Source organism: Phalacrocorax carbo, chromosome 7 (assembly GCF_963921805.1).
Source record: "Phalacrocorax carbo chromosome 7, bPhaCar2.1, whole genome shotgun sequence".
Lineage (NCBI taxonomy): Eukaryota > Metazoa > Chordata > Aves > Suliformes > Phalacrocoracidae > Phalacrocorax > Phalacrocorax carbo.
In genome coordinates, this window is record NC_087519.1 from 40,573,162 (window position 1) to 40,587,266 (window position 14,105).

General features: G+C 37.3%; 1 protein-coding gene across 10 annotated transcripts in view; it reads left to right on the top strand.

The window, feature by feature from the left end:
* Positions 1-14,105, top strand: part of DLG1 (discs large MAGUK scaffold protein 1) — a 167,969-nt gene that overhangs the window by 13,649 nt on the left and 140,215 nt on the right. For all 10 annotated transcript variants that reach the window (XM_064457636.1, XM_064457638.1, XM_064457640.1 and 7 more), the window contains exon 3: positions 1,623-1,789. In XM_064457636.1, coding sequence (XP_064313706.1) covers positions 1,623-1,789 — 167 coding nt within the window. The remainder of the gene's footprint in view (positions 1-1,622; positions 1,790-14,105) is intronic.

Sequence of the window (14,105 nt, forward strand, 5' to 3'; positions counted from 1 at the left end):
AATAACCCCTTCCCATAAATAATGCAGTAATCTTCCTGGCTTGGTAGCTGTGGATTGCAGCTATAGAATCAACTTAAACCACTGCCTATTTTAATATACAAAGTACTCTCTGTTGGGGGTGGGGAGGAATCTTTACTTGGTGTGCTTGATTGATGTATTAATGTTAATGCAGCTACAAGACAAATCTGCAACTGAGGGAGCTAATGTGAAAGATAGACTTAGAGGCAATTTGTATCTCTTAGACTGCTTTGCTCCTGTATATCTAGGTCACTTAACATCTTCTGCAACCCTCACTGCTATTTCTTCCAATCAGCAGTGCTAAGAGCAACTATAACTTTAAAAATTAATGTAAGCAGTTGATAAGAATTTGACTCTTGCTCAGAGAAAAGATACAAGTGGAATTTGAGAATTGCAGTTTTCTGAACTGGTAACGAGCAGACGTACAATGTCTATATATAACAAAAAATACCTAAGACTGGAACACCAGCAATTTTAAGACTTCATTTGCGTGATCTTTCTTTTGCGGTGCAGCTCCTTTAAGGAATTGGGTGTTGTGCCTCTGATACTGACTGAGCAGCTGCTGAAAAGCTACAAGATTCTGAAGAGTCCTCTTTATTCATGGCTGGATCCTATTTACTTCTTGGGCTAACCATGTCTTTATATTTGTCATCTATGGAGTTGATGTAACTGAAAACATGCGTTTCAAACTCCTGTTTAGCTGTCTCCTTTGAAGGGGAGACTAAAATCTTTACAGGACAACTTCTTCATTTGTCTGCCCTTTCCTTAGCCTGTACCTTTTCAGATTTATTTTTTTTCTAATGTGAGTGTTTATGGATGTGATTATGGTTGTGGTAGCAAGTTTCATATGCTTATACTTCCACAGAAGCACGTTTTGATGCTTCTTTAGATTGTGTTATTTTTCTTGGTGCTTCATGTAGTTGATAGGATATCAGTAAGAAAAACTAATGCAACCAGATTCTTGTTCCCCAGAAGTTTCTAGTTGAGCCTTCAGGGTTATGGGAGAAGCTGTTTATTAGTTCATAAGTATGACTCATAATTTATACTGTTAATGTTTAATCCTATTTCTGTTACACAGACTGAAAAAATAGATGATGACCCATCCTGATCCATTTCCTTTTTCTTAACTTCTTGCAACTTCTCTCTCCTGCTGATTTCATCAGTATACTTCTATTTCTGTTGTCATTTAATTAGAAAATAGTCCACAAAAAAGACCTTCTAATATTGCCTTTGAAAGGTAGATTTCATATAACCAAAGGCTACATTAGCTGAAATTATGTATGCCATGCCTTGAGGCATAGGCACCTATCCCTTCTGCTGTTCCACCGCAGTTATTCCATATGCTTCTGCCGTTCCTGCTGTAGACCCTGTTCCTGGGGTTGGTGGTAGAAGCCCAGAGCAAGTGGGGGACACAAAGGCTCTGAGTTACAGGGCATAGTGAGTTGTGTATCCTGTGGGGAGTTTCATGTGATTTTGGTGATAAAGTTTCATCTGTAATAGACAAAGTAGTAGGTATCTAATTTGTTTTGCCAGGAGGAAGATGTTAAAATCAGAATGCTATAGTGACTATAAAGCCTAACTTCTCAATTTTTTCACATCTTTAGATATTCAAGAATTTTATGAAGTGACCTTATTGGACAATCCAAAATGCATTGATCACTCTCAGCCATCTGAACCAATACAGCCTGTGAATACCTGGGACTTCTCCAGCCTTCCAAGCACAACAGTGACATCGGAAACGCTGCCGAGCAGCCTTAGCCCAAGCGTAGAGGTATGATATAGAAACCTCCATTTTACTTTTCTTGTTGAGACGATTGGCTCAACATTGTTCTCTACATTTCCTTCATTTTATAAAATATCTATTTTCCTAGAAAATGTACATTATTAAGATCAATAGTCATAAGAGATTTAATTATTGAAATTTTTAATAACAGATGTGTGCATTTTGCTTAGTCAACAATTTATAAACTTGTTTGTCAAATATACCATTAAGTGATCATTAAGTGGGATTTATGCTCTGAATTTGGAACCTCGCTGACAGGCTTAGTATGCTTATGTTCATCCATACTGACGACTCTTCAGTCATTACCTCATTAATAATTTGGGAAATCTGAAGTGATATCTTTCTGATAGTAAACTTTTCAGTCTGTTCGTAAGAAATTCTCTGCTACTTATACAGCTGTGTTTTGGAAGGAATTTTTTTTTTTTTTTTTTAAACTACATGAGTCCAGTTGTCACTAGTGAGTGGTGAGAAAACTGAGCAGGGAAAAGTACACTGATATATGTGTGTGTGTGCGTGTGTGTATATATATTTTTTCACTAAATCAAGGTCTCCCTGCCCAAGTTGAAGTTATAATGTTGTTTGAATTTTTTTGCGTCAGACCAATTATTTGTCCCCAAAGAGGTGAACTTCGCTCTCAAACCCGACAATGTTGGAAAAATGTGTGAAGTTCTCTGTAATACCTGAAGGCAGCATGCTGTGATGGCCCATTTTCATGAAATGGTCATAGAGCTCAGGAAGAGCGCTGGGGGAGACCAGCCAAAGGGCAAGTGCTGCAGCCCACAGGGAAGCTTGGGAGCTTGTACTACCCAGCAAGACTAGGTGGCTAGGGTGCCTTACTGAGTGAACTCTGTCAGAGGCTGTTTGGACTGTGTACGAAAGCCCACTTAGCTGCAGAACATAAGCAACTGTGTGATGTGCCAGTGAGTTTGTGCACTTAAAAAAAGTGTGCTTATTGTAGCTTTTCTGAAATTTGTCATATTGAAGCTAATATGAAACGTGTGAGAAATGCCCTAAAGGAAACTGTAGAGGAAATCCGGGAGTTGTGTTGTGTTCTCTAAGAAAGTAGAAAATGGCTAGTAGATGAAAGATCAGCTTTTCAGCCTAGCCAGGGACAAGAGTTATATATTGCCAAGAACAGTCATTGAAATCTCTTCACATGAAAAAACTGAGCAGCCTAGGTATACCATATTTTTCAGGTTTGTAAGTAATTGAACACTGAGGGATTAACAGTCTAGTTGAACTTGCAGCGTAGGAATGGATTATTCTCCTTGATTTTTGACACTCTTGTTTATACATTGGAGAACTTAGATTGTATGTCTCTTTGGAATCTTAGTTACCTGAAACTGCATGGAGAAGGCTACTGTCATCATAGTCACATTAATGAAAGTTTTCTCTAAGAATTGTCAGCTTTGGAGAAAATGGAGTGCTGCTAGGGGATATTAGAAATAGTATGGAAAACACCATTGTACTATTTACTTGCATGCCATCATCTAAATCTTAGGCTTAGAGCTGTAGAACTTCCCTTTCTGAAAGCATGGTGGAAATGTCTCTTAGAAGCAGGAGCTAAATGGACTCTAGAATATAGGGTAGGCAAAGCTTATTTTGTCTACTGAGTTGTTTTGAAATAAGCTGGTTCTAATGCATTTCATGTTTGCATGTGCAAAGAACTTAATAAGGCAACTTAAGTCATTACAGTTGCCCTTAATCACGAAGGATGGATGAAGTTCTGGAAAATTGCAGATGAGCAAACGCGATCTTTTAAAAAGAGCGTATGTAGGAGCAAGGCAGGAAAGGAGGATCCAGGTTTAACAGGTACAGTAATGAATGATTCTACGTTCTTTTTGTAGCTCCTTGAAAGTGATAAAGGAGCCAAATAGTAGCCATCATAGTTATCAATAACAGTTTTGTCAAACTTAGTTTCTTTCCAATGTGGTAGGAAGAAACAGTAAATGTGATGAATTCTGACTTTGGTAAAACTTTTGGCGTGGTTTAACAGGCTATCTTTTGAGATAATATATCAGTTGAAGTTTCTAAAAAATGCATCCTTGTTTGAGTTATTAGTGAAAATATCCTGATTGTTATAACTGAAACCATGGGAGTGGAATGGTGTGATTCTATGATTTAGAAGCTTAAGGCTAGAATGAAGCCTTTAGCAGTTGAAGTAGTTAATGGTCAGGCTCTAGTTCAGCAGGACCAAGTACAGTGGCCTGCACTTCAGTTGTATTTCAGTAGCACCCATAGAATTTGAATAGTTCAGAAGTGGTTTCTCAGAAAAGATCTGGGTCATTTTTGAACCTCAAGGTGAGTCAACCGTGTCATATTAAAGCATGAAAGGAAACACCTTATTGACATAAGAGTGTGGTGTAAAACTGTTCTGTTCTACTTGGTCTCCATAAGACTTTGCTGGACATATTGTAAAATTTAAGGTATTATGGTGCAAAAAGGATGTAGAAGAATTTAGGCAAATGTAAAAAAATGAAGATAATATTTTTGTGCCTATGCAAGGTGTGTTAGACTTATACTACAGTAGGAAGCTTAGCAAAAACGTTTTAAATGTTTTCCTAAGCACCAGAATAGCTGTACATAGGCAGTTTCCCTTATTGAAGGTCTTTAAAGGCAGCATAAATATCTTGATCTTTTTGTTTGGGTTGGGTTTTTTGTTGTGTGTCCCCCCGCCCCAATTCACTGTATATAGCGTGATGGACTTGAGGACTTAGGTTCCTACCAAACCATTCTGTTGTTAAACATGCTCCTAATTCCAGCAGCTGGGATTGTGGAGCAAGTATCTGCTGCTATGAGATTTGTGTCATGATGTTCTAACTGAAGGGGAAACCTGCTGAAACCTGAAGTGCAGGATAGTGCATACTGTTAAATCCAGGCTTTGTGATTATTTTCCTTCTGGCCCCGTCCAGAAACTGGAAAGTTTATCCTATAGAAGTTTGCTCATTTAGCTGCCAGGAAGTTCACAATAAGACTGACTTACCAGCTCTAAAGGGTAATGTTGTCCCTGTATCTTTCTAAACTTTACATGAAGATGCATGTGAAGGTGTAATACAATTATGAAGTTGCATCTTTAGTTTTTATTCTCATGTGCTAGTAGACTGCCAGTAATACAAGGATTTGTCCATGACACTGCAGCAATGACTGCATGACATGTTACTGTGGCAAGTTCACAAACATGTTGAAGGGAAGAATGGCGTAATTTGGGGAGTCTCACCATAGACGTAAGTTTTCGTTCTCAGCTGAACTGTTTGCTAGAAAATGCGGCTGCTTCTCCAGTACAGTGTGGTGGTCATGGTATATATTATGTTACCTAACAGAACCTGATAGAGCGTGGATTACTATGTTATTTTTCTAAGTGGCCCAGATTTGAACATTTATGACAAAGCCACCTGTCTTCATTCAGATTTTTTGTCTTGAGTTTCATGTGAAAGTCAGACAGTTGTTTGACCTTCAGTACACGGAGGTCATATTTTACATTTACTGCCAGTATTTAAAAGCATAGTTGAATATATTTGGTGTTGATGCTAGTTTATGTGAAACAGAAACCAAACTTTTCTCACAGTCTCTGCCACCTACAGTAAATATTACCTTGTATTTCATTAGAAATTAGTTAGAATACTGCTTCCACATTATAGTTGTAAAGATGGACACTTCTGAAGAGTGGTAGCTCAGTGCTGGTTTAATTTGCTTTTTGTAGTATATCTGAAAGTCTTAGTTTAGCTTTGAAATGTATGAAAATTGTTACAGTAAACATATCATCTTGTATGTATTATTGGCCTGAAATCTATCTTCTTCAGTGACTTTTTTTCTTTGTATACCTGTAAGACAATACCTTTCCCTCAATATTTTTAAAGTTAACAAAAATTGAGGGGAAATTCTTATATATCGACAGTTCATATTCAACATACTTGCTATGTGTGGTACATGAAAATTAGTATTTTTATCCTGTAAAATGTAATGCAATTTTGGTTTCAATATTATGCTTCTTTTTTAGGTACTTAGATTTTTTTTTTTTTTAATATATTTGATTTTAATCAACCCAAGGGCAAAATGATTTTGGTACAACATGTGTTCAATGATTTGTTTTGCTTGCTGAAACTACTAGAGATTGGAGGAAACTTGAGTTTAGGATATCTGAATTTGTTCAGAGCCAGCTTTTTTTTTTCTGTAACAGAAACTCTCACTTTTTAGACTTGCAATACTGCTGCCCAATTCAATATTAGTTCATTAACCAGGTATAACCAGATTGGCATGACGGATGCACTTTGAGGTGATTTTAGCGCTACTCTGTTGCTTGCCAGGCTTGTAGGACTCTAGGTGATAAGAATGGGACAGTTTTTCTTGCTTGCAAATTGTTAGCCTTGGAAGTAATACCTTTCAACTTTGTTTCTTTTTCCTTAATGATATATCTTTGCTGTAGTTACTCTGGACCAAATAACTATTCTTCCAGCTGACACTGTGATGGTGTATGTGAGAGTTCTTGAGACTGGGAATATAATGCTCTCCTAAAGTGATTAAGGATTGTATTACAAGAGCTTTCTACACAGCTGACTTTGGGAATGACTTTTTAGCAATGTATGCTTGTGTATATACATAGAATAGCGGTATGCAAGCTTAGGTTGGCTGAGGGCTTCTAATGGGACATAGCCTAGTTCTGCTTTTGCCTTCCTCCTTCTGGATCAAAAGACTGGTGCTTGTAATCCCCATAGCTATTGGTATGGTAGCTATTGGGTAAGGTAGAACTACAGATTGCAGTTTTCCTGTTCACAGCAATGTTTTCTTTTCCATGCTTTATATTTCCTGGAACATTATTTGACAGGTTGTTTTTTTTTTTCACCTCATCATCTTGTACTGAGAGTAAAACAAAGTTCAAAACAGTGATAAGCACGAAAGGAATGTTAATCCTTTCAGTACTAGGGACTAGCAAAAAAAAAGAATATAGATCCAATTTGAAAACGACAAAAGGTGCATACCTCTTTCTTATGTGCATTAAATACCGAGTTTTAGTGTGTATTGGCAAAGCAGCTAACAAACCAAAAGCAAGATGTCCTAATGCTAGTAGTCGTGTGAGAGAAGAGAGATGTGTACAGGAGGGAGCAGTCTTCTGAGCAGTTTACTGTGATCTGTAGTGCCATCTGTAGGTGGGACAGTTTGTGTTTGACAAATAGTGGTGAAACTTGAATCTCGGGTAGAAATCTCCTTTGCCCTAATTTTGAGTAGTGTATTGCTAAGGAAATAGTTGTCTTGTGATGCTTTTTTTTTTTAAAATCTGTAGGGTATGTTTTAATATTGTGATCGTTTTAATTCAAGCTAAACAGCACACACTTTTTAACTTCTCGGGTTTAAAAGTAGCCACAATAACTTCATTTTAGACGTTGGGGAAAAAAACCCCACTGAACACTGTCTCAATAGAAATGTTTTGTCTTAGGAGGTGGAAACTTGATCTGGAGTGTCTTAATCTTACAGTTGGGCTAACAGATATGTGTGTGTAGTGAGTAATGGTGGCTGAAGTACTTTGGTCTGATCCGTGGTTTCCCCATTTATCTGCACATACCCATGTGTTTAGTGTCTGGCACGTAGAGAGGCTGTCTGGCTCACTGTCTTCTAAGGCCTTTTGCCAATTTCCCTAATAAAAAGAAAGCACAAGAGGAAGTGAGGAAAATAGCTGAAATTACAGACGTGCAAATTTGATGCCAAGGCAGGGTGGAAATGAAACTCTCTAAACATCTTGGAAACAAAAAAATACAGGCTCACCTGTGAGGTCAATCAGATTGTGAAGGTTTTCAACTAGCTGAGCCCTGACAGCCCCCAAGAATGAGAACTGCAAAATCTTTCTGGCCGATTTGTTCCAATGCTTAACTAACCTCATGGTGAGAAAGCTTATCATTATTTCTCACTGAAATCTCTGTTTCAATTTATCTGCGGTTTCTTATGTTCTTCCATCATGCAGCATGTACTTGGCTCCGTCTTCTGGGTAACCTCATTGTAGGTACTGGAAGGGTGCTTTTAGTTTCCACTAACCTTTTTTCTCAAAGCTAAACAAGCCCCATGCCCTCATCCTCTCTTTAAGGGGCAAGTCTTCCAGCCCCTCACCATCTTGATGGCCCTCTGCAGAACTTTCTCCGGGTTATCAACATCCTTGTTGTATTGGGGGGCCCAAAACTGAATGCAGTGTTCCAGATGCCTTATTAGACGTGCCAAGCAAAGGGGAATAAAGTTTCGCTTGATACTACTGACTTTGTTTCTGCTAATGTGGCTCCTGTTAGCCTTCTTTGCTATTAAGGCATACTGCAGGCTCATGTTCTGTTTGCTCAATATCTGGAAAAAACCCAAATAATAGTCAATCTGAATATTTTGAAAAGGGATAGAGTTACACTAACCTAACTTGCACCTACAATATGGGATTGGTTTTGTTTACGAAGCAGTGATGTCTTTTTAACCTTTAAGATTTTGGTAGTTTTGTGTAACTTCTTAACAAGATGAGCTGATATAGTCTAGAGAAAAGAACTTTGGACGTATGGTTTCTAGTGGAATGAAAAAGAACCCTGCGTTTAATCAGCAGCGGTTGTATTCAAAATGAAACGGTGCATCAAACAGTTAATTGGGATCTTAGAGGAAATCTCAGAAGGAGATACCTGCGTATGTAGAGTGTGTTATTACACCAGCAGGATACTCTAGTTCTGTTTTTCTGTTTCTGAATTTTGTTAACTGTAGTATCGTCACCTGGCCTTTACAAATGCAGTCGGTTGTACTGGTTGTAATAACAAGCTGTTCCTGGGAAAGTCCCAGACCTGTCTTCAAATACCCTCTTTGCCTTAATATTTATAAAGGTTCAGTACTGGCTAGCTTGATGATATGTGACATCTGATTGTTGTAGTCCCTGTTGTTACACTGCTCTTTGATGCTTCTGTCGGTATGTGTGTATTGCCCATTATGTAGATCAGCTCCTTTTCTGCAGAAATGGTGTGCTTGTCTTATCTGAGTGCCTAAGAGTATAGCCTTAGGTCACTCGGGAGCCTCATTGCTTTTTCTGTAATAACTTTACAGTGGGGAAATGATATTTGGCTTGCTATGTATTTTGCATTCAATTCTTAAAATCCAGGCTGTTTGTACAAGTAAAAGAATGGAAGTCTTGAACCAAAGCCAAAAAAGTCTTCTATGGGCAGGCTTCTGGCCAAACTGAAAGCAAAAGCAAAGAAACACAAACCCTGTGCTCAGTTCAGGATGCATAGGCAGGCAATAAAAATTTGCTATTTCCAAAAAACTTACCTTTCTCAATTTAGAAGTAAATAGAGAAGTTAAAGATGTGAATTTGGTATCTAAATACGGGTTTTTTTTTAAACTTGTATTACATCTTGCAGCCAGGTTCAAAGGTAGCTAGATAAATTAGGTTACAGCATCTTACAATTTTAATGCTTTCTTTACTAAAGCAGCCGAGAAAATGCTTGCAGTGGTGATAGTGCTTGATCTTTACTGAGTCTTTGAAGTGTCTCCTGAAATATGCTGAGATTGGGCATACCCTTGTGAAGCTGAGCTGAGCCTGCCTCTCTGGTTACACCTGTGACAGCTGTGCTTCATGCAGCTTTTCTCATAGAATCTGAGAGCAAATTAGCATTTAAAGAACCGTATGCACTTTTAAACTTGTGGATAGATGAAGAAATTATTTATCTGCAAAATCAGTATTTTCCAAAGCACTGTTTTAATTTGTGTGATTTTTTCTGTGAATGGTTTATCTGTAAATGAATTTTCCTTTACATAGTTATCTAATGATTTAGTAGATAGAATCTCTCACTGGAAAAGAATAAGCCTATGAAGGCACAAAAAGTGACTGCCAAACATAGCCTGAAAGAATTGGTAGATAATTCAAGGCAAGAAAAGACCATCTCTTTCATTTGTGTTTCTCACGTGAGAATCATCCTTTGCGTTTTTATTATTAATGCCAGAAATAGTGGCGAATGGAAATGCACTTTCTCCTTCTGGCCAAACTGTAGAGAATAGTTGTGGCTGATTGTTAGTGAGATCACTTGGAGCTGACAGGACAGAAAGGTTTATTTTCAATAAGTATGAATGATATGAACAGACTGCAATGCTTCTCAGAAATTCAGTAGAATAATAGTGATTGTAATGGCTAACAGCACTATGCAGAAATGTCTCACTCTTCAGTGCGTTAAAAATGGGGCTTTTATGCATTTCATGATTTTGATTCTAGTTTTGGTGTGTCCTTTAATATGTTTTTGTTGCTCCTCACAATACAATTTCAAAGAAAGAAGTTACTAAATTGTTTAATTCCAGTAGTTTTAGTTCTGGTTTCCTTAGCTGGTTGTCATTTTGGAAAAACTTGTTTCTTCTGAGCTCCAGAACTTAACAGATGCTTGCTCGATCAAAGAGTTTTAAAATTTGTCTCCAAGAAGCTATTTTATTGTTTCTATGACATTGCTAAACCTCATGAATTGTTTGTCTTACTCAATTTTTTTTGAATATTTATTTCTTCTTTGGGCAGTATTTCCAATGAAAAGGCTGCAAAAACTGCTTTTGGTCTAGGAAATATCTTATGTGCACTGATCTCTGCTTTGAGGGCTTATTCATCTCTGTACTGTATTTATGAAAATGTGTATTGATGTTTGCTACAAAACTTTTTGCTCTACCAGTACAGTATGTGTGATTAGTGTCTTTCCATCCTGCACCTCCCCCAGAACACTGTGTGGACATTCTGTTGTTTGTGCTTAGCTGAAGATGGGTCTTGAGAGAACTGCTCAGAGAGTTACCGGAAGGGCTTTCAATCCATGGTAATGGTGCACTGATTGGTAAAGGGCTCTAATATAGCTTGGTTGTACATGCTATTCTGATTGGTGCAGTGGATGTGTTAATAATTTTCACGCATGCTTTTTATGAGATGACTTTCTCTCTGTACCCTCTGCTCTGAAGTGTTTAGTGTGCTTGTTCATGATGAGCGGTCTGATCCACAAATCCTTGGCAAAGAAATGCCTTTTGCCCACCTCTCTGGCTAGGTATCTTTTCTGCATCTCATAGTCTGCACTGGCAACCTGAAAGAAGTTATGTGATTTCTATGACAAGACTAATGGGCCTCAGGTCTTGTTAAAAGAATGACAGTGAGTGGGAGGGGGGGGAAAAAAAAGGTGTGATGATGATCTTTAGTTCTGAAAAAGTCCCAAAGAAGACAAGAGAATAAAGAATTGAGGGAAAAGAAGAAAGTGATTGACCTTGAACGTAAGCCAGTTGTAGCCAGGATTACTCCGCAGAAGCTTAATCTTGAACCAAGATGGCTGAGGGAAATTTGAGCGACGAGTCAGTATGATTGATCTTTGGCCTTCTAGATAAAGCATGATGGACAAGCAGAGTTTGTGTGTGTTATTGGGGCTCCTAAAGCAAAGTTTGTGCAAGAAACACACATGTGGACTGACTGCACGTCTTGAACTAGTCATTGAAGATGTTTCTGGGCAAGACATTGGATATGTGCCAAAATATAAAAATTAAAACATAAAAATTAATTTCCTCAGTTTCCCGTACCCTTTTGGATGCTTGCACTTTGTTAATTTCTCTGAACTTTACAGTCTTCCTAATGGAAGACTTGGGAAATTCAAGGATCATTTGTATGTGGGGTCCCTTGTGTTCATTCAGCTTTGAGAACAGGTTTTTTTTTCCTTTTCTGAGAAAGAGGAAAGTTCCATCACTTTAACTGGTGCTTTTCTGCTTTCTGAAGTCTGAACTCTTAGACTTCTGTCTGGGTTGAGCCTTATCAATCTGAAAGGTGCATGTTTTTCCCACTGATGCTTTGCAGCAGTGAAAACTTCACCCAGGTGTTCATAGTAGAAATTCTTCACAGACTTTATAGACAATGTAAAAATTCAAAGTATCTCTGGCTTGACTTGGACACACAAGGTAAAAATCCTGGTCTTGGTGGCTGGTATAAGATTTACTTTGAAATTCTGTTCAAGCTGAATGGAGTTGTTTTTCCTAGCATGCAATCCAGCTTTTCATCTTCAATGGCTTGGGTTTTTTGGGGTGTGGTTTGTTTTTTTTGTGTGCGTGTGTTCTTTTTTTTTTTAAATTGGAGAATGATTTTGTAATATCCTCTTTTTCCCCTAAGTCCTGTAAAGGTACCATCTGCCTGCAAAACAAAATGTGTAAATTTAGGCAGAAAAGTTTCCTTTATCTTAACTTTTTCTTTCCTGGCCTCCCCCCCTTCATCCCTCTATTGTATCTATGGCAGAGCCAGGCAGTCAAGTGGAGTAAAGTTGGAGAAAACTTAAAGGGAGTAGTGAGAATGCTCTAGATACATACTTAGTATATTGTAGAGTTGTTTGTTGATGCAAAATATAATCAGTTTGGCTAGTTGTACATCTTGGGCTAAAAGCAAAATGATGCAGATGGGTTTTAATAGTTTGAAATTATTGAATTTTTCTGATATACTTAATCAGTATGAAGTATATCATACTTTGTAGCAAAGGTGTTAGTGGGAGACCTAAGAGGACAAGGTAACAGAAACCGAGTTAACCAGTTGCTTTCAGTGCCTCTTGTGGGAAATTAATGTAGTAAGGTTCTTACCAATATATGAAACTGTCAGTTTAGTGATTCACAGTATGTAGAAGGTTTTTCTGTGCCCAAATGTTTGACTTTTCCCAGCTGTGCTAATTAGGCTGAGAAGACAATGCCTGTGCATACAAACTTTGCCTTGTCACTGCATTACAGCCTTACAAAAGGAAATGAAATTCTAGGTTAATTCAAGGCTCAAAATAGCGTTTCTCTTGCAATATGCATTGCTCTTTCCTTGCCACTTTCTTCTCTCCCTCTTCTACATGGAATATTCCATTCATTACTGCCTAAGAAATCAGTTATTTTGCAGTCTGCAAATGCTGAAATGACGTTAGAGGAGAAACGCTTGCAACCAAAACTATTTTTGAACAAACGCTTCGTTTTAGAAATTGTAACCAGCTAAGAAAAGCTGAATTAAGATTTTTTTGCTGTAAAATAATTTTGTATTGCATTTCATCAAATGACTCCCTGTGATGCTCATGTGTTAGGTAATCCTGAAAGAGGAGTATATGAAATAGAATATGAGGAGGTACTTAACTGGTGTGGAATAGGATTTGACATCTTTTGTAGGATATTTTCAAGGATAAATTTAAGTTTTTCAGACATAGATAATCAAAATAGGTTAAGAATCTTTCATGAAACTTAAAGCATTTTTGTTTTAGCCTGCTTTTTTTTCCCCTCCACGGTGTTTCTACCTCTGAATGAATCCAAAGGGAAACCTGGCACACATTCTACTGTTTTGACTGCTAAATAAGTGTGCTCTTTCTTATTCTGTTGAGATGGTGTTTAGCTGTGATTGAAAATAAACCTTTTAAATGTTTGGAAAGATACCTGCTATGCTGAAACGATGGATTGCTTATGCATTGTAACAACAAAGGTAAGATGATAAAGCTTTTGATTAATGCCTATAATCTTGGAAGTTCTTGTTGAATTTTTCTTCCAGTTTTTGTCTACCTGTAATGAAAATGTCTTTGACGGTTTTCTGGTGTTGATTTTTTTTAAACTTTAACAGCACAGATTGCCAAAATAAATTCTGTAGTTGTTGCTAAGAACAATCATAAATGTTAATTCTTCTAAGAGCTCATTATGCACATATTGGAAAAACTCAAGTGTAATAGAATGTTTATTTTTTTGTCATTCTGCAGTAAGACTCTTTTCTCTAAAAATTCACCCTTTAAATGTGCTAAAATAGTAGTTTGCTTTTTATTCCAGAATAAGGAATTCCAAATGATGTTTTACATAATCTTTATCAGGACATGTTTAAAATAATCATTTAAGAGAAGATGATGAATCTGGGAAGTCTTGTTAAGGATGGATATGTTTCAAGCTGCTTTGTTATTTTGATATTGTGCTGCGTTGAGGTGAAGACACCCAGATAGCTTAGTGTCATTACTTTTGTGCTAGGATAAAGTTTTATGTAGGATTGTTTTTAATACAGTCCACTTGTAACTGCTACGGATAATCTTATGCATGAACAGAATGTATTAGTAATGTGCTTCTGAAATACTGACTTGGTGAGTTCAGTTTTTTGGAAGCTTTTTATTTTCCTGCAAGCGATAAACTGTTGTTCTGTATTGCTCCCTTTTCCCTGAATGTTCAAATAGTTGCTGGTTTAATTTTTTTAACAACTGCTTTGACTTCTAGCATTCTTCTGGATAATTTGAAACCATAAAACTTGTTCATACAAATGCCCTTCTCAAGAAGTATAATAAGATTGAACATCTTTGAGAGTATTATGTGGGTTCAG